The sequence below is a fragment of the Callorhinus ursinus genome, unplaced genomic scaffold (assembly GCF_003265705.2).
Source record: "Callorhinus ursinus isolate GAN/ISIS: 27379988/994484 unplaced genomic scaffold, GSC_fseal_2.0 scaffold1, whole genome shotgun sequence".
NCBI lineage: Eukaryota > Metazoa > Chordata > Mammalia > Carnivora > Otariidae > Callorhinus > Callorhinus ursinus.
Genome location: NW_027397063.1, coordinates 21,801 through 43,070, shown reverse-complemented (window position 1 = coordinate 43,070; position 21,270 = coordinate 21,801). Strand labels below are relative to the sequence as shown.

At 42.5% G+C, this 21,270-nt stretch overlaps 1 protein-coding gene across 1 annotated transcript in view; it reads right to left on the bottom strand.

Moving 5' to 3' along the window:
* The window catches only part of KCNJ6 (potassium inwardly rectifying channel subfamily J member 6), a 75,289-nt gene extending 62,666 nt beyond the window's left edge, over positions 1–12,623 (bottom strand). Inside the window, exon 1 of the mRNA XM_025871432.2 lies at positions 11,709–12,623. Coding sequence (XP_025727217.2) covers positions 11,709–12,606 — 898 coding nt within the window. The 5' untranslated portion in view covers positions 12,607–12,623. The remainder of the gene's footprint in view (positions 1–11,708) is intronic.
* Between the last annotated feature and the right edge of the window lie 8,647 nt (positions 12,624–21,270).

Sequence of the window (21,270 nt, the reverse complement as noted above, 5' to 3'; positions counted from 1 at the left end):
TGGCTGAAATGGCTCAGAGGGAAAGTGGACAACAGGACTCCAGATAGAATATGCTCTGAGGCAAGAAGAAATAGGTTGAAGCAGAGGATGGAAAGGAGCTTTCACTGAAGAAGGAGGGAAAGCAGAAGTGATAAACACCAGGGGAGAAAGGTTGGAGAAAATCAAACAATGTACAACAGCCAACTTGTCAAAATATTAGTGTTACCTATCGCTGAGAGGCAGTGGTCATTAGGTGGAAAGGCCAAGTAGAACAGGAACAGAGGGGTGGCCTTTGGAACTAACAGGCTGGATATTGCCAGGGAGTTTCAGTGGTGTGCTAGGAACAGAAGCCCATTTAGGATGAAAAGTTAAAAGATGGTCGTGGGGATGACAGATGATCCCTTCTAGAAGTAATGTGAGAAAGAGAGTCAGGGAATGGGACAGTACTGGAGAGGACCATGGTGCCAACAGACGTATAGTTTTGTTTTTGTTTGTTTTTGAAGATGGCAGAGATCAGGGAATGTTTTTATATTGATGGGAATAGACTGTTAAGAAAAAAATTGTTGATGGAAGAAAGAGAAAGATGGTGCAGTCCAAAAATCTCTGAGTAGACTGAAGGGGTGGGATCCAGAGTTGGCCCTGGGTTGAGCAGGGCTCTCCAAGAATAGGAGCGAAGACAGACAGGGGTGAATGGCCCAGGCAGGGTGGTAGATATGGCTGTGTGAGGGAGGATCAGCGATCCATCCCGATTGCTTCCATTTTCTCAACTAAGTTTGAGGCCAGGTTGTTATTTAGGAGAAGTGTTGTTAGATCAAAGAGAGAGGAGAAAGTAGATTTTGGTAGATGGGAACATGAACAGACTAACCATTTAAATTTAAATGCATACTCCTTGGATCCATCTGTGAATTTTGTCTCATCCTAAGAAGAGACCCTAGGGTAGGACATGTGAGATACAGTGAAAACAACTGCACAAGTTTACCTAATATCTTTTCTGTCTCCTGTCCACCAGACTATTGCCTCCCCAGATAATGGATGCTCATTACTCATGAGATGCCCCCTTCTACCAGGTTTAGCACATATCAGACTGAACTCAAGGAAAGAAATGCCACAGTGTCATTCTACCCTTCAATGTGGCAATACAGGACACCTTGCTTTGCTGACATGGGAATTTATGGTGCCCTCAGCTAGCCTCTTCAGTGTCAGAAAGGCCATTTCCAGCTACAGGGGAGCTTTTGCTAATTCATCCACCAAACACAGGGTGCAACTCTGTGCCAGATCCCCACAGCAGTGGAGGCTGCAAAGTTGTACTGGAAACAACCCTGCCCTTCCTTGCTCTTGGCCTGGTTTGTCCATGGCCAATCAAGTTGCCTGCCTCCAAATACAGTCATCTGCTGTTGGCTTAACAAATGTGGCCTCTTTCTTCCCCTAGCTATGGGGGCTGACAGGGAGTCTTCAGGTAAGACTGAACATGCTGAGGTCCCTCTGGGTGAACACAAAGGAATCATGCTGGAAAGACTCAGGGAGGTGTTTGGAAATCTTTCTTGCCCCTTATTGGACCTTGTGGACTCTTAAAAACATCTGCAAGAGTTATGGACCAGCATCATTTTTGTTCCCCCAAAGTTTAACAACTTTTCCAACTTTGGAGAAACAGACAATATAGAAAACCAAGTATCTAAAGCAAATAAAGGACTAATACTTTACTGCTACTTTAGCTCTCTGTGTTGTATTAAACATACTTAATTTGGGGCCACTGTGAACAGGGCATTAATTCACTTTATTTTTTTTATTATGTTCAGTTAGCCACTGTATAGTACATAATTAGTTTTTGATGTAGTGTTCAATGATTCATTAGTTAAGCATAACACCCAGTGCTCATCACAGCACGTGCCCTCCTCAATACACTTTAGACTCAACATTTAGCTTTGTGTCCTCAGTGCTCCCATTTTGGGTTTTCCTCTAATGCCATCACTCATCAGCCCCTCCTCAACCACTGGCTTTCACAGATTTCTATTAATAGTCACCCTATATAAAATGTGCTTGAGAAAATGTAAAAGGAAATGTATTTACTCAGCAAAAGTTTAATTAAAATCTTCTAAGGATGACCTCAGTGACTAGAGAAAAATTATCATCATCATCATCAAACCCCAAAAAGACTCTTGTTGGACAGTTTGCAATGAAATGGAAGCCCCAGCAAAGTTTAATTAGGCTAGTCAAAGCCTAAATCTTTTTATTATTGTACTTTCTGGCAGGGAGTTCAGAATCAAAATTGATTCTTCCCTTTCAATATTAAACTGTATTTTTTCCTTCCCTAAGGGTTTGTGAGCTGACTGCTTGATTACACTTTGGGTTATACTTGGCATGGCATCAGGTTGTTTTGGATGGGGTTGGCCCAGAGCATCAACTGGCATGGTCACCTGATAACAATGAATTGGGCGGAATCTGGAGTATGAGCCAGTAGGTGCCCTTTCAGGAGACACAGTGCCACATGTTATGCAAGAGCAGATCGCCCCTGCCTTTTATGGTCAGGTGAGGTGAGCGTGATGGGCAAACCAAAGCCACTAATCAGAAGAGAATGTATCATTGAGCCATAATTGTCAGTGTACTAATGAACTTGAATCAATAACCACCCCTTTATTTATTTATTTATTTATTTATTTTTATTTTATTTCTTTAAAGATTTTATTTATCTGACAGAGAGAGACACAGCGAGAGAGGGAACACAAGCAGGGGCAGTGGGAGAGGGAGAAGCAGGCTTCCCGCCGAGCAGGGAGCCCGATGTGGGGCTCGATCCCAGGACCCTGGGATCATGACCTGAGCCGAAGGCAGACGCTTAACGACTGAGCCACCCAGGCGCCCTATAACCACCCCTTTAAATGTGACTGTGTGTACCGTGCCTCCTCTGGAGAGGCATGGGGCAGATAGAATGGGGAGGTGGGCAGCTCTGAGAGTGAATCCTAGCTTTATCGCTTCACCGGCTGGGTGATCTTGGGAAAGTTACTCTCTAACTCCCCACTCGAGAGCCAACTCCTCGTTTGTTAAATGAGGATGATACCTACCTTTTAGAAGTTTTTTGAAGATTGAAAATAATCTTTGTGCAAAGCACCTACTAAAGTAATTGGTATCTGATAGGCACTACAGGAATGATGGATGAGAATAGCATGATTCGCAGAATTACAGATTCACTCTCTAAATTTATTGAGCACTTACTATGCACTAGTATAGCACCCATGATGAATGACTTCCATGTCTTATCTCATGGAATATTGTTGTAGATGTATCATTCTCACTTTTCAGAATGGAAAAAGAGGTTTGGTGAAATTAAGGAATATGATGTACCCAATTTCATTGATAGTCAGGAGTAGAGACAGAATTTGAAGTCAGCTGGGCTGATCTGAAAGCCTTGGCCTGTGAAGGGAGAACTTAAAGGGGGGGAGGGGAAGTTCTGCAAAGTAACTAGTTACATATTTAATTCATGGCTAATCCAGAGCTGTTAGCAACGTACAACAGCCAACTTGTCAAAATATTAGTGTGATATTTTATATCAGACAAGATAGGCTAGATTTCGCCATGGTAATAAACAACCCAAATTTCAGTGGCTTAACCCAATATTAACCAATAACATGAGGTTATTTCTCAGTCATGCTACATGATCCAAGTGACTTGACAGGGGAAGGGGTCTACTCTTTGAAGCCAGTCAACAGTCCAGGATGACAGAAGCGCCACTGTGACATGTACTTTGAGTACCATAGAAAATGAAGGGAACATTACATATTGGCTTGTGAATTTTCCACCAGAGTGATATGCATGGCTTAGGTGTATACTTCTGGAAGAATGTGCATCCTGTGGCCATGTTCAACAGGAGCAGGGAAATGTGATCCAAACATGTGTCTGGAAGGATGAAAGCTGGACATATTTGGTACACAACACTAATGACTACTGTCGATTTTAGACCTTAACTCAAAAAGGTTTTAATTCAGTCTCCTGGTTTTCAAAACCACTTGGTTATCTGTGGTAAATTGTATTATTCTGTTCTCAATTGTTTATTCCACGTCCTATGAGGCAACTATATTTCCCCATTCCATGGATATCAATCACTGCCATATGATTTGCTTTGACTAATAAATGATGAGCAGTATTGAGGCATCCTGCCATTTCTCTTTTTTCTCCCTGCCATGAGAACGGCATATCCTACATAGGGCTGCTTGCTCCTTCAATTTGCATCCTGGAGTAAACACGATGTGGACAGAGCTGTAGCTCACATGTAATGTGAATGAGAAATAAGCTTTTGTGTTTTAAACACTTAGGGTTGTTTGTTACTGAAGCATAACTTATGGAAAGTGGACTGCTACAATATCTTCATCACTCTTCTTAGTCAATAAAGAACAATGGAGTTGGCTACACAGAAATTACTATTTACATTTTACCCTTGAACAACACAGGTTTGGAGTATGTGGGTCCACTTATATGTGGATTTTTTTTACAGTATAGTACTGTAAATGTATTTTCTCTTCCTTATGATTTCCTTAACATTTTCTTTTTTCTAGCTTACTTTATCATAAGAATACAGTATATTACATATAACATATAAAAATATATGTTCATCAACTATGTTATTGGTAAGGCTTCTGTTCAAAAGTAGGCTATCAGTAGTTATATTTTGGAGAGTCAAAATTATACATGGATTTTCAACTGCATGGGGAGTCAGTGCCTCAAATCCCCGCATCATTTAAGGGTGAACTGACCGTTTTGTTGGAGTAGATCCATAGTTTAAAGCGGAAGTATCTCTAAGGAATTATTATGTAAGTCAATATAATTTAGTGGAGTTGAGTTAACAGCACAAAATACATTCTCCAAATCGGGACATCACCCAATACCTTAGAGTTCTTATGAGAAACCTCCTAGGAGGAGAACTGGGAACATAGAAATACTGTTTTCAGATGCAGACTATTGGCCTTGTCCTCACTGAGCCCTTGCCTTAGAAGACCCGAGAATAATCTATATTCATGTCCACTTTGGGCAGAAATTATAATGATGAAATGTTACTATCTATAGGAATGCAAAGGCTCTTCTGAGTCCAGTGATCCTCATTAATTCACATCCCATTGATTTGTAATTCATGGTAAGTAACTGGGGCAGAGTCCAGGTTGGCATTTACTCTCGGTTGTGAGTATGCATTTCTTGAACTGGCTATCACAAGTTAATATTTGCCATTTTGACTATTCAGAGGGCCTTCAGAGGGTCATTTGTTATCCTGTCAAGGCATCAGCTGCATGGTCCCTGAAAACAATGAAGCCAACTCTCCATGTTTGGCCCTTTGGACTGCCAGGCTTCCCATCCTCTCAAAGTTTTGCTCTCTGTGGCCTTTCACCTGTGCATTCTATGGGGGAAGAAATGATCTGCTCTCATAGAATCAGGAAGTCAAAAGGTCACCTGTGAGGTAGGTACCACTATTACTTCAATTTTAGTGTGGAAGAAATCTTGAGGCATTGAGAGATTAAGGAAGCCAGTGAATGGAGCAACTGTGGTTTGAACCCATGATGGCTGGCACTATAAACAACACCAAGAAGCACTTAAGCTTACCTATAGCTGAGAGAGATTACTTTTAAAAAAGAGGCATACTAAACAATTAATATAACAAAGAGAATTTGCAAGTGGGTGTGTGAAAGAGAGAAGAGGATGGGCATGCTTAACTGGAGAAGCACCACCTCTGGCTGTTTGTTTAGCTCAGTGTGTAGTGTGTGTGTATGTTGTGTGAATAATTTACATGGTTTTTCCCAGTGATTCTCTCCTGGTCATTAGAAATTGTCCAGTGGAACTGTTTCACTGGCACCATGCTGTCTCTGGCCATATTATAGGATGCCCTAGGAAATAATAAAACTCCATTTATTTAAGGATATGCTAATTAGAGGCTTCACACTATTTGACTCATGTCTTAATCTGAATAGTGCTATTTCTTCCCAACATGAGTATTGACTTTAGAGTTTGGGCCAGAGGTAACTTTTAGATGCTAATTCAATTTTTTTCTTGGGTTTGAATCTAAATTGTATGTATTGTGTGTCCATCATTAATTTCTACGGGACATCTATTTCAGTAGCTCCTCATGGCCTATTTAGAAAAGGCAGATCAATGGATTGTCTGGTATAGGTGTTTTAATAATGAAAAATATTTTGTCAGTTTTGTCAATTTTTTGTATTTTGTCAATCACAATCACAATAATATATGGTGACTTTGATGTACTACCATCTAAATTATGGGACCCTACATGCCTCCTAAATTATGGGAAATATTTAATGGAGTTATAATATTTAACAGAGTTATAGTATTCTTCCTTTTAGAGGGCTTGTGGAAAGCTTAAAACTCTGTGTGTTCTACAGCATCCAACCTCAGATTGTTAGGACATTTGGAGAATCAGTACACAGTGTCCTCAGACTACTGAGGACCACAGAAAGTTTACCCTATTTGGGGAGCAATTATCATCAGTTTTTATCCAGCCAATGACACTACTGGATATTGAGGTAGACATTTTGGAAAGAAGCCCTGAATAAATCACTTGAACCTAATCCTCAAGGAAGAAAGGATAGTTGGACTTCTTGATGATGATGAATGGTAGATTTCTACATAGGAAAAATGAATTCATGTGTCCTTGAAGTTTTTTTTTTTTATTCCTATTTATATAGATTTACCAGGAGGGTTTCACCCAAGTTCAGATCACATCAATTAATTTTTTTCCTGGGCTAGGTAGTTGGGGTTATAACTCTTAAGACAAAGATGGTAAATCCTGAGATAATGACTTGTCAATGGAGAGATTAGCTGTAACTTATCAAAAGGAGAAAATAAGATTTGAAAAATGTAATGGGTATGAAGTATCATTACTAGAAATAGCTTAAGAGTACTGTAATGCTAACACTCAACCATCTTATCTGCAAAATGCCACCTTTTCAAAATCTGTGATCTCATATGCTCCTCTATTATAGTGAAATGGCATTTTGATCACAGGAAAGAATAATGGTACTTGGAAATCAGATCTGACAGAACCTCATACTCTTCCAGGGGTATTTGTGTAGACATTGCTTACTTGGTTTGGATTGCAGAACTGTTTTGTGGCACATTTCATTTTAATATATGGCTGTTAAAAATTCATGTGAATGCATAAAGAGTTTTTAAAAATGAACCGGTAACATTGGAGACCAACAGAGACACCTTAAAGAAAAATAGGAACTAATAGTAGAGGAAAAGGGAAAACAGCTTGTTTGCACACTAAACAGACATTTTCTTTGGGTGCACTTCTCTATTGAATTTTCATGAACCAACAGCTTTCCCCATGCAAAGAGCACTGGACTTGGAGGCTGTAAATGTCAGCGATCTTGGGTTTCAAGTTCCTACTTTCCCAGCAGCCATTTGACTTTAGCCAAGTACTAGTCTAGTCTTGCTAGCAACTCATCTTGCTTGGGTCTCCATTTTCTCATCTGTAAAGAGCTGGGTGAAGATTCCTTGCAACTCAGAACTCCTGTGATCTGTGGTGTGATTTTTTTGTGACAAAACCCTCTTCACATGCACGTTTCTCTAGAGACAGAGCTGAATTTTCCTGTGGTGAAGGACGGAAACTCCTTCCGATTCGCCCTCCCCCACTTCCCATTTCCGACTTCCGGTTTGCTGGCGCCTACCTCCGGTTTGCCTTCCTGGGCTTCTGATGCACACTCCTCTCCTCGGTAACCGACAGACGCAGGCTGCTGGGCTGTCAGCCCTGTTTCCTCATCTGTAGTGTTAGTATATCTGCATTGACTTGGCTTCTTCCCATCCTCCAATTTCCCCAGTTTTCTGTGCAGTATTTAAATTTTCCGGAAGTTCTCTTGAGAAAAAGTTGAAGAAAAAAAAACAAACAAACCCAGAGATGGAGGTGGAGCTCAGAGATTAAGAGGCTTGAACGAGATCCCAGTCACAGCGTGTTAGCCTCCTCTGGATCCCGATTCAAACAAGCAGATTTGAAAGCAATTGATTATGCTTTAGAAGCCTTGTCTTTTAGAAACACACACGGAAAGATGTGTAGATCAAATGATCCGATGCCAGGGGCAGTTAGTGAGTGGTAGTATAGATGGAACAAGTTTGATTGTGAATTGAGAATTCTAGAAATTGAATGATGGGTACATGGGAGTTAATTATACTATTTGGTCTACTCTTGTATAAGTTTTATGATTTCCATAATAAAAAGTGTAAAAAAAAAAAAGCTTAATGGGGATTCATCCTAACTAACGAGGCACATTTGCTGAGGTGTTGGAAAGGGCTGCTTGTCATAGTTGCATAATCGTTGGGGGTAAATATGGAAGTTCATCAATCAGAAAGGCTATAGTGAGGAGCTGGCTGGCAACAGGCCCAGCTCTGTGTAGCTGTCATCTAGCCTCCAGGCCAATTTGCCCTCTATAAATAACAGTCTATATGAATGCTTTACTATTTTAAAGCACATTTGCCACAGCTGCTGAGCATGTTTGTTTACGTAGCTGTGAACCCTTCTGTAAACATCACTATCTCAAAATTGCCCATGTGTCAGGAACATAAAGGGCCCCCTTTAAAAATATATTTGCAGGATGAGACGCGGCCAGTTCCCAGATGTCTGGGTGGCTGGTGTCAGAATTTTCCAGGGTTTGATTCGTTTTCAAAAATAGAATCACATGACTGGAAGGTTCTTGAGAGGTCACCGTGTACATCCCTCTGACTCTGGGCTGGACCAGACTAAAGCCATCCACCAAGGATGTGGCTCTATCTTTTGTAGGTCTTTTGTGGGTCTTTTGTGAGTCTGTCTTTTATGAGGCTAGAGGACTGGGGCCAGAATGTTAGGGCATTAAAGTTGGGCAAGACTCATGTCCTGCCTTCAAGGAGCTTACTTTCATTTGCTAAAAACGTGCCTGACTCTAAGTGATGTGACAAAGCGGGCTTGCTGCCGTACAGCTATCCTGAGAATATAATGTGTCAACGGAACACCAACTGACCTATGTTAGGTCAGGGTGCTCAGCAGACTGAAGGACCCTGGTGGATACTCAGGTCACTGCAGGATAGCTCAGATTTCCAGAAAGCACCATATTGGGATCACTGTGTAACCACAACATGCATGACAGGAAGAGAGCATTGTGGTGAGTTTGCGGTGTGGGGCTCATCCTTGGAAGAGGACTGCTAATTGGGATCAGTGATAGTGGTTTAAGGTTAACTAAGACATTTTGGAAAGGAATAAATAAAACGGAAATTGTTTTGTGTCAGCTTGCTGTTTTCAAGGCTTCTGATTTCCCATCTAGCCCTACAATGAATAATTAGATTCTTATGAATTTGTTTTCCTTGGTGTGCATTCGGTCCACATTTATTTTTTTCCTGTGGCTTTGACTCCCTGGAGCATTCCCTCCATCATCCCTCAAGGGCCTGTTTAGTATCCATAAATCCCATTTGTGCTTTTCATTCACAAAGAAAAAGCATCCCGCTGAAGTTGAAGAGATCAGATGTTATGGAAGTACTGAACTGTATGAATCTCATCAGGAAAAGATCAAGACATATCCAGCTTCCAGACAAACCCAGAACTTTCTAGAATACTCTTCCCTCCACTTAACAGAAATTAGAAAACTATTTTTTTAAAGAAAATTAACAGTAGTTGACTTTCCCAGGAACAGTGTTTTGATTCTTTTTTGCTGGCAACTACCAACTTTTCTCTAAGAAAGCAGTAAGAAAGACTGCTGAATGCTCAGAGGCAAGTATCACTGTTAATTACCAAGAAAACAATGTTCTTCCCTTTAGAAAGCCTCACTCATAACAAGCTGTCATCAGAAAGACAGGGTATGCCCCAGGGAGAATTCCAACTCAGGGACATTACAAAGATAATTTGCTTATTCTGGATTCATTTGTTTTTTGAGATTGGGCTTTGGTTTGAGGGAACACAAAGCTCAGCTCCTGCAATTTGAAGCTCAGATTAACACCAATAACCAGAGGGTACATCTCCAGTGGCTTTTACTTCTTGAACTCAGAAATACAATGATAACAAGGCTTGTCCACCCCCCCCCCCCCCCGCCTCATGTCCTACTGGGAGAATTTATAGTGAGTAATCCTTTTTTTTTTTAAATTTACATTCAATTAGCCAACATATAGTACATCATTAATAGCGAGAAATCTAATATTAAAACCGCATCTTGAATGGTCAGTTGATGCTGCCGATGGCTGTACCACAGTGGCCACCAGTAGGGGGATCCAGAGTCCCTGTGCTCAGCCGAGGTGGGAGAAGTTTCTGGTCTGCGAGGAAATGACAGAGGTCCCCGTTTGGATTGTATCCTCCCCTCTCTCCTCCCCTTCCTTCTTCTCTCTCTTCTTCCTCCTCCCCGCACACAATCATTGCCTCAGGGGTACATGGGAAAGTCAGGCTTAAGGCACAGATAGCCCCGTTCACATGAGCAGCTCTTAGTATTCCACATGAATTATTTTGTTATTCTTTAAGCTGTTTCAAATTAGGTCCATGTTCCTTTTGTTTTATGGAAAGAAGCACATGCCAATCACTGAGCTCCATACAAAGACTTTTACTCACATTTTCATTGTTTGCTGCATTTAAAAAAACCTAGCCCAAAAGTTTCCACCACTCTAAGAGAAGTTAGTTAGAGGTTATGACTTTGCCTGTTGGGTACCGGGAAATGGAAACAGGGGACCAACGACTTTCAAGGTTGACCAAGATCAGGTTATGGGTTGAAGAAGAATCCGGGGCTGGGCTGTTGGCCGTGCATTTTCAGATTATATAGATGAACCCTGAGCCTCAGGTTGCAGACTTCAAAGTACAGAAGGGCAGCTTGCTTATCTAAAGAGGATTTTAAGTCTAATATTGATAACTCCAAAGAACAGGAAAGAAAATAATGAATTTGGGTTCCAGTTTATACTTTCCTTGTGGGGCACTGTTCTTAGCTTAAGTCAGAATGTAGGGATCTATTTTGTGGAATGTTACCGATGAATATGGGCAGAAACTGCTTTGCTATCGGGATGTATAACATGCATAAAGTTCAGATACGAGTGAAGACATTAATAAAAACAGACCATTTCTCTATTTTGAGGACAGATCATTTTCCCAAGAACACACCAATGATCAGCCATTAACAGAGGAAGGGATTGTGATGAATGGTTCTTCAATTTTTTCCTTTCCTGCTTGAATTATTTACTGGGTCTACAATGTTATGTCAGCTGGGGGTTCAGCAGGTAGAGTATGTGGAAAGACACCTTGCCTGCACTTGATATAAAAGAAGAGTCAGTGCTACAGTTCTTGCAAATGGCTTCCAAAGAAGGGGTGAAATTGCATTTTTATTAAAGCAATTTGTCAGGCTTCCTTCGAAAGGCTTAACTTTTTCTCCTGGCTTGCCAGTAAATAACCTCAAGTATTTAAATTAACCAATGTTTTAGAGCCACTTAAAAAGTGCTTTGGAGACAGATAAGATTTTAATTTAAGGAAATATTTGGAAATTTAAAATATAGTAAGTGGTGCTTTCGAAAAATTGTTTATTGGTTTATTTTCCAAAAGCTTTTAAAAAGTTAAATAGTTAGGCTTCTTGGAGGGTACACCAAGGTTATAGGACACATAGGCATATTATTTCATGAAACAAGGGGGTGGAGTCAATAGTGAATGAAACTCAATTTTCATATTTTATCATAAATAAGTATGTCAGGTCCAGCTTAAAATGAGCATTGATCCCACAGATAACCCAGGATGGATTACACCTTACCTGTAGCTTCCACCATTCCTTCTAGGATGACCACAATTTCCAATTCCTCTTTGGGCAGCTGGGCTTTGGAGATCTCCCAGAAAGGACTCTGTTGGTTAATTTCGTGGCTGATGATGAGTGGTGATACCAGAAACAGGCGGTCATCCCCGGTGTAATACCCTACATTGATATCTGTTTGGTTCAAGGGGATGAACTCACCCTCTGAGGTCTGTTTGGACTTGATCAACTTGGCTCGGATGGAAGCCTCAACGATGTGGGAATTCCTGAGATCCCCTACTCGGAACATCAGGCACAGTTTCCCATCCCTCATGGAGATCACCGCATGGGTGGAAAAAACCAGGGTCTCTGCCCTCTTCTTGGGTTGTGATATTTTTACAAACATGCATCCCACCATGAATGCATTGACAATGGACCCCAGCACAGATTGGATTAAGAGGAGAATAATTCCCTCTGGGCACTTGTCCGTGATGACCCGGTAGCCATAACCGATGGTGGTTTCTGTCTCTATTGAGAATAAAAAAGCAGAGACGAACCCATTAAGGTTGGTGACACAGGGAGTCCATGAAGGGTCCTCTATATGGTCCATATCTCCTCGGATGTATGCGATTAGCCACCAGATCATCCCAAAAAAGAGCCATGTCACTGTGTAAACCATGACAAAAATCAATAGGTTGAATCTCCACTTGAGATCTACTAAGGTGGTGAAGATATCTGTCAGGTAGCGGTAGGTCTCCCGCACATTGCCATGATGGACGTTGCATTTTCCATCCTTCCGCACGTACCTCTGGATTTTCCTTTTGGTCCGGTCTCGGCTTATGTGTCTTGGCAGGTCGTCCCTGGCCTGCTTAGGCAACTTTGGCTGGTGAATGGCCACAGGGCTCTCAACATCTTGATCCATGGAGTCGCCTTCCAGGACGTTAGCTGGTGGTTTGGAGGAAAGAAAAGAAAAATGGAATGAAATGCTGGTTCTTTTGGGATCATGGAAACCACACTGTGTATGGTGTATGGTAGTGAAACCAAATAGCATTTGTGTAGCTTTTAACAGAATAGATGAAGCCATTTTTATTTGGCATCTCTAGACAGGCCTTTAGTTGACTTGGACCCTTGTGCCTTATAATCTAGCTCATGTGAATACTTCCTCACCCTTCCCACCAGGACAGAGTTTACTGCTGTGAAACTGTCTCCCTCCAGCAAGTTCTAAGAGTCAGCCCCTACATGGGATGTCTTCCCATTCTATCTGTGATGCCATCACATGGAGAGGCAGCACACCCTGGATAAAGAAATGTTTCAATTCAGACAGTCTTGGTTCTGCCACTTAGCAATTGTGGGCTCTTGGACATGCTATCTGTTATGGGCTGAATTGTGCTCCCCCCTGCCCCAATCTGTGTTGAAGACTTAACCCCCGATGTGATTGTATTTGGAGATAGGGCCTTTAAGGAAATAACTAACATTAAGTGTGAAGCCCTGATAGAACAGGTGTCCTTATAAGAAGAGGGAGAGACACCTGGGTGTGCACCAGGGAAGGCCGTGCAAAGACACAGTTAGAAGGTGGCCATCTGCAAACCAGGAAGAGAGGTCTTCCAATCCAAGCAAGGTGGCCAGAAAGGAATCCTGCCAGCTTCTTAATCTTAAACCTCCAGCCCCACCCCCCACTTTGGCATTCTGTTACGGCAGCTTGAGTAGACTAATAAACTATCTGAATTCACTGAGCCTGAGTTTCCACATTTACAAAATGGTGATCATGATATCCAATTTATAGGGTTTTTATAAAGTTGAATGAAACCATGTATGTGCTATGTGCTTGCATGGAACAGACATATAATAAATATTCCTTTGTCTTAAATTGTGCCTGTGCTGGTATTCACCTTATACAGGGCAAGAATTTTGAGTGAGCTCTTTAAATTGTGTCTCGAATTTCAGAGCCGGGAAATAAAAATTCTGGTTTTTGTTGGTAAGTATGCACGCATTATACTCTAATGGTTGATTTAATGCCAAGGTTAAAAAAAAAGGTGTGGGGGGAAATGTTCTCTCTCTTTCTATGTGTTACACGTTTTATTTGGTTTCTGCCTCAACATGGAACATCTGCAGTTTTGGCTCGTGGTTATTTCCTTTCTGACGGCCTTCATGACTCATGCATTGGTACAGTTGTTAGCTAACAGTGCATTAGGAAAACTCTTCTAGAATCTGAGTGCAAAGGGAAATTTGGAAATGATACTGCTAGTAAACACATTAGCCACTGTATGAAAGTACTTGTTCAGTCAATAATTTTAAAGCTTCCTAAAAGTTTTATAAGCCGTTTCTTTCCCTAGGCTTTCGTTCTGAGTCTTTGGCTGTACCATGCATTTTCTCTGTGGTAACTACGTGTACTCCTGGGTTAAAGGAGAAACACAGTCTGTTGAGAAAACATTTACCCGAATAAGAAGATAGTTGCAAAGAGGACCTGAGTGGTACCAATTTCACTTACAGATTAACCTTGTTCATGGTTGGTTAGTTTCCTTAAAAATCAATCCCATAGATCTATTGTTATATTTCAGCACAAGGAAGACACAACACTTGTTCTGCAGAACCTGCTATTGGGTTTGACAACCTTGACTTTGAGATCACTGCCCTCAATAGCCTTCATTTGTAAAAGAGAAACTCTGCTTGTTCTTTTTCTTCTTCCAACAAAGAGACCAGGACAGGAGTCAAAGGGAAGCAGCTGAGGTCAGGATGGGAAGGAGGTGGGTGGGGCATCTGGATGGAAGCAGAAGCCAGCACCCCTACAAGGCGGGGATGGATGTGTGTGGCTCGGAGTGGTCGTGCCTGAGCTCATGCTACTAATTTTGCCCTGGTTGGGAGTCTATAAATCTGACTTCATGTGGGATGAACTCGGGGCTCAAACCCACCACAGTGGGGAGACTTTGTTTGCAAGACACAAGGGCCCAGGTGGACCTGGTGAATGGTTTTGCCTTGACTCGGGTGGTAAGCTCTCCTGCTGTACAGAGCCACCTGAGCCCTGTGTCCCCAAGTCCTTCAGTCTTTCCAACCCAAAGAAGAGGGCTTGTCAGATTAGCCGACTTTTAACAGCCTTCAGTGATATTTCATACTTTAAAATGTCAAAGAGGAAACATACAACCCTCCTCCTGCCCCCCTCTCCCCACCCCCAATTTGAAGCTGTTTTCCTGCTTTTTCTGGCTGGGCCATAACTTTCAAATCCAGGCATTTATCCTGACCTGGAGCGTCCTGTCTGAACAGTTAATGAGTGAGTAGAGACAAGTGCTCTGGGTAGTCCTGGGAACCTGCCAATTGATCCTCCAAATTCTTTTTTTTGTTGTTGTTTTTTTTCCTCTTTTTCTAGCTCAGGACTGGGCCACATTTCCAAGTTTCCTTTGCATTGAGGGGTGGCCAGGGCAGAGTCCTGGCCTGTCTGGAGCTGGTGTGTCTTGCTGGGCCAAGGCCTTAAATAGAGGATGTGCCCCCTTCTACACCCCTGCCCCTTCTATGGAAGATGGTGGAGTCAGAAGGTGGTGGAGAGGCCTGGGTCCCGAGTCAGTGGCAAAGAGCTGCCATCTGACTAGAAACAAGAAAGAAAAAGATCATGTTTTAGTCATTATGTATTTTGTGTCTATTATCAAACACAGCCTTATCTCTCATTTTTCGGGCAGCCATACTGAAACGGAGAAGGAAGTGTCATCGGAGGGACCAGCATGGGAAAGAGCAGGGAGAGAAGACGGACTGTTTGAGGATGGTGTCTACAATGAACTAGCATGTGGTTAATGGAATGCTTGGGGTTTGGTGTTGGGGAAAATGTAAATGCATATGTTACTTAAGTGCCTTTTTAAAACAGGTAAAAATGAAACCAAACAAAGAAAGCCAAACCTCCTGGGGAGTGAGGTGGGTAGGTGGCCTTTAAAGGTATCCCTGTAGAAGAGGCAGTGGCTGCCGGCAAGGTGCATCCATGGGAAGATGGGGAGGGGTGTCAGAATATGTCACCCCCAATCATGCCACTTTGGCATATTGATTATTTTGAAGTAAAGGTACTTACAAAAGAGCTAGTGCAAGAAGGCCCCCAAGCCCCTCTGTTCTCCGGAAAGCTGGAGATAAATCTCCCATGTGAAAGGTGCCCTTCCTGTACCAAGAGGATGGAAGACACTCTCACCACCAGAGACAGGGAATTTGGGGCTGAGAAGGCTATGTGGATAAACCTTGTTAAACCAACCCACATCTTCCCCGTCACTTCTTCACTTTTTCTTACCCATAGCCCAAACTCCCTTGTCTTGCCAATTCTTCACACATTGTCTCTTTGAATGGTGTGACAGCTTCCTGCTGTGGTCACCTGTTCTGCCTGTACTCTTCAGTTAGGCTCCCATGTACAGGTGTGTGCTTTTCTCCTATGATTCCATGTTGGTTTAATTCTTAGGTCCAGCCAGAGATGGAAAGAGGAGAAAGGAGAAGGTTGCCTCTGGGCAGTGGGAGGTAAGGCTGGGCCTCTTGCTTAACAGGGGCCCAGGGTAGGGGCAGGCACAAGATCGAGAGAAACCACAAAGCCAGTGACATGTGAAAGGACGTGGGGAGTAGAAGACACTGGAGGAGGAGTCCCAAGGGGCAGGAAGGGTGAGGCCCAATGAGGATGCAGGTGTGGAGTGCGCAGAAGGAGGCCCGAGCCTCCAGGCTGCAGTCTGGAGCAATCGCGGGGAGCCTTGCATGAGGGAGAGGGGGGCCTCCCAGGTCTGAGCAGTGAGCGAGGCTCAGCACCTCTCAGCAGGAATGCAAATGCACGTAAGGGAAATATAGAAGGGGACTTTAACGATGGTTCTTAACGTTCCTTTCGTGCCTGGAATCCCCGGTGTGGATTTGAGAGCGGATCTGAATTGCATTTGCAAGAGCATTCTGAGCTGCTGAGCAGCTGCACTCGGGAAAGTGGACATGTCTCCCTGGGATCCTGCGCAGCCTTTGACACTACCGACTTCTCGCCCCCTCGGCGACTCAGAAACTGGCCGCTGGCCACCCGCCCGCCCCGCCCCCTTCCCAGGCCACGCATGCGCAGCGGTCACATGGTCAGACCCACCCTCCACACGTGCTGCTCCTTGTGCTTGGTCGTGCGGGTGGCTTGACCAGAGGGAATGCGGAGGAACTCCCTGCCGCCTTTGGAGTGCTGGACAAGGGGCAAGGGGACGGGAGGAGCAACGCCGAGCATCCCTATGATTTCCTTCATGAGTTGCTTTACGGGATTTTGGCTTAAAGTAAATGTGGGTCTTAAAGTAAATGTGACAAAGCCAGCTGTTTCTCATCCCTCTCTTTCTTTTTTTCCTCTCTCTTTTAGAAAGTTGATCAATTGACATGAAACAAGCTAAGGTGTAAAACAGCCTAGTGTTGAAATTTAACGTAAAAGAAATCATAGCAAGTGACAGAGGCACAAGCTGGGAGGGGTCTGATCCTTGAGTCACTGGGATCCTGTTGTCGAGTTTTAGGGGCAGCGCTCCTCCGGGGAAGGTTGCTGGGGTGCTCTGGCCAGTATAAATGTTCTCCTGATGGGAATTTGTTGCATTTCAAATTATATATGAATTCTCTGGGTGATGCTTCCACTGACTAGGGGAAACGTTCGAAAAGCACTTTAAGAACTTTTAATGCCTTTCAGAAAACCAGTAGGAGAGCAGGAGAGATCTCAGACGCAGGTGCAAAAATCAAAAGTTGGAAGGACAAGCACACAGATGTTAACAGGGTAACTCTGAGCGGGTGGCTTATGGGTGCTTTAAAATTTTCTTTTAAATATTCTGTTTTTTCCAAATTTTCTAGAATGAGTTTATATCACTTCTATAATCAAAAAGAAAAGGAATTTTCAAACAAAACATTGAGACCCTTCTAGTTGTGTGATTTAAGGAATTTGAGAAAATTGTAACTAAACCCCCACTGTTGGGGTTTGAAATGAAAACATTATGTTAGGTGAAATAAGTCAGATATGAAAGAACAAATACTGTATGATTCCACTTATATGAGGTACCTAGGAGAGACAAATGCATGGAGAGAGAAAGTAGAATAGAGGTTACCAGGGTTTGGGGGGAGAGAATGGGGAGTCATTTGTTTGTGATGATAAAAAAATTCTGGAAATGGTTAGTGGTCCCAGTTGCACAACATTGTGAGTGTACTTAAAAGCTATTGAATTGTACACTTAAAAGCGTTTAAAATGGTAAATTTTATGTTACATATGTTTTACCGAAACTTAAAAAAATTACCTACTCAAATAGTTCATGGTTATTTAGAGTCCCTAGATGGTCTATCAGATCTGGCTCACTTTTATTTTACTTTACTTTCTTTTTTTCTCCCTTGAATCAAAAGAATGTGGTAAATTTGCTTCAGCGCTCTTGATTAAAGGAGGCAATTTAAAATGCAGGGCATCGTGCCATGTGAGGTCTACTACTGAGCTCTAAAAAGACCTCACTGGGAAGGAATTTCTCTGGTCAGAAGTAAGCAACAAATTAAAAGATGATGTGAAAACAGAGACAAGGGAAAGGGGTACTGGGAAGGTATCAAGAAGCTCAAACCTAAATCTATCTTGGGTGGAGAAGAGGATGGGTTTGCTCAAGGAATTGGCGAGTGTGTGTTCGCTTCCTGACAGACAAAAGCTGGGATGGTGGGGCACTTGAAAAGCAGGAACAGCATGTGTGAAAGGCTTGAAGGGATGAAGCAGCTTTCTTTGGGAATGACAGAGATCCTGGAATAAAGCATGTGTGGGGGAAATGGCGGGAGCTAGGAGTGCAGTGGATGAGAGCCAGGCTGGACCCCGAAGTCTTCTATACCAGGCTATGGAGACTGGTCTTAAAATGGGGAGTGATATGATTGATATTTTATGTATTTTAGAAAGACCCCTCTGGAGGGTGGTCATGTGGAGTACAGATTAGAGAGAAGCGTTGGCAAACTTTCTGTAAAGGGCCAGTAGTAAATAGTTTAGTCTTTGTAGGCAACATAAGTGTCAGTTGCATATTCTTCTTTGTTTTTTAAAGAACTTCTGATAACCCTTAAAAAATGTAACACTAATCCTAACTCATGAGCAGTACAAAAAGAGGCCACAGGCTGGATTTGCTGAATTCCGGATACAGGGTGCCAGCAAGGTGGAGAAACAGCAAGGTGCTGGATTAAGGGAGCAGTCATGAGGATGAAGAGGTGGCAGTGGATTTAGGGTTGAATTAGAAGCAGAATTAACATCATTTGGAGATTAGCAGCAGTTGGAGGGGTGTGGGCCGGAGATCATCTGGGGAACGGCAGGACGGTCCTGGAGGCATGAAGTTAGAGTGTGATGCCGGTTTGGGCTGGTTCGGTTGAGAGGTGGGTGGGAAATTGAGTGTGTGGGGCTGAAGCTTGAAAACGCTTAAAAAAATTTAAAAACTTTTGCCTGGTCTTTGATTTTGCTGCGTTCAGTTATTTGCATTGTTAGATGTTGATTTAATTCAGTGGGTCTGCTGAAGTATGGTTTTCTTGAAATTCACCCTGGAAAAGGAGCCAGATTGAAGCTCCTTCACCACAGAAAGCCTTCGAAGGATGTCTCCAATACCCCCTTCCCATCTTTTCGTCCTCCCCCCACCCTGGGCTCCAGGTTTGGAAGTTTATCGGTGCGCACAAGGGGTAGCTGCAATTGTGGGTATGGATAGAAGCTCCTGGGGGGCGCTGTGCAAAGTGAGAAGAGAATATAGAAGAGAGGATCCTGGAAACTAATTACATTAAGAAGTCAGAAGTAGAGGAGCAGCGGGAGGAGGGGCAGAGGAAGGGATAAGAGGTGTGAGGGGCAGGAGGAGAGAGCAGGGCAGGAAGCCAAGTGGGACTCCAGCCCCGGGCTCAGAAAAAGGGGGCATTATTCGGCACGCGCTGTGGGGACAACCGTAAGCCCACTTGGTTGAAAAGTGGTGAGTCCCTTCCTTATTGCTTATATCAGAATAAATTCCAAGTGGATTAAGGATTTAAATGCCAAGAAAAAAAAGAAACCCTACAGAAGGCGTAGAAGATGTATTTTTGTAATTGTAAGAGTTGAGAAAGCCTCTCTAACCATGATAGGAATCCAGAAACTATTTTCAAAGACTGGTATTTTTGTCAGTACAAAAATTTTAAATGTTTGTTAAAAAAGTAAGAAGACAAACCAGGAAAAATATTTGCAACACATAACATATTTATTCCCAATTTACAAAAGCAATAAATACCTCCACAGGGGGGAAAAAAAAGATCATAGGAAATGAATAAGGAGTTTATAAGAGAAGAAATGCACAGAGCTAAAAAGCATATGGAAAGACTGTTCAACCAAGTAAAAGCAATGCAAATATAATAACATTTTTTTACTCTAAAGTTGGCGCAATTAGAAATGAATGGCAAATATAGTATGTGGAGTGTGTGTGTTGGGAGAGGCAGTGGAACTGTGAACGTGCATGTTATGGGCAGTGTAACTGACAGGGTCTTCCTGGAGGGCAGCTAACAGGAGGCCTCACAATTTAGGAGTGATTAGCTGCTTTGGATCAGCAATTCAGGGTCTAGACTTTTATTCTAAGGAAACAATAATGCAAACATCCATCAATTGTATGCAGGGGATATATTGCAGCCTCTCTTATAATAGTGAAAAATTAGAAACAATCTCAATGTCTGCCCATAAGCACTGTTTAAACATACCATTGCAGATATAATCAATGGAAACTAAGTGGCCATTAAAAATGATTTTCCAATATTTTGTGGGTCTTCAACTCTTTGCGCCAAGATCACCTTCTTACTGAGGACTAAATTTGCCCCCCTTTTAAAATTGCAGTCATTGCCACCCAGAATTCACCTCAGTCTTCCTTGTGCCACTGTTTGCTTTTCCTGTAGCACTTTTCACTTTCAGTGTCAAAGGGATTGGTTATTATGGGACCTTTTTATTGTCTGTTGGTTCTGGGTCAGAATGTAAGCTCCTTGAGGGCAGAAACTTTTGCAACATCGTTTCCTTAGACTAAATGTCTAGACCCTGTGTGTTTTATTCACTGATGGATCTCAGGCTCTGGAAAAAGTGCCTGTCAGGTGGTAAACCCAAGCACCTATTTACTGAATGAACAGGTATGTGTTTACTGACTTGGCGGGTTGTCCATGCCACAGTGTTAGGTGAAAAAGCAGAATAAGAAAAGTATAGTCTACTTTCCATACATTGCCATTTTGCAGTAATGTGTGTGCACTTGTGAGTGTGCTTGCAGATGTGTGTAGAAAAATGTAATCCAAAATGTTAATCTGATCAATCTCTGAGTTGTACGTTTGTGGGTGTTTTTGCTTTCTTTCAATTTTTCTATATTTAAATTTCCCCTGAATATGCTCCTAGCATCTAAAATATCCGTAGGAAACATAAAGCTCTTTCAGTTTTGAATAACGAAAACAAATGTTGCACAGAGCTGCTGAGCAATGCCCATAGGGCTTGACAATTGGAATTTACCAGTGTAGTGGGTTGAATAGTGTCCTCTGCCCCCCAAAATTCATGTCTATCCGGAACCTCAGAATGTGATCTTATTTGCAAGTAAGGTCTTTGCGATGTAACTAAAGTAAAGATCAAGATAAGAGCATACTGGATTAGGGTGGGTCCCAA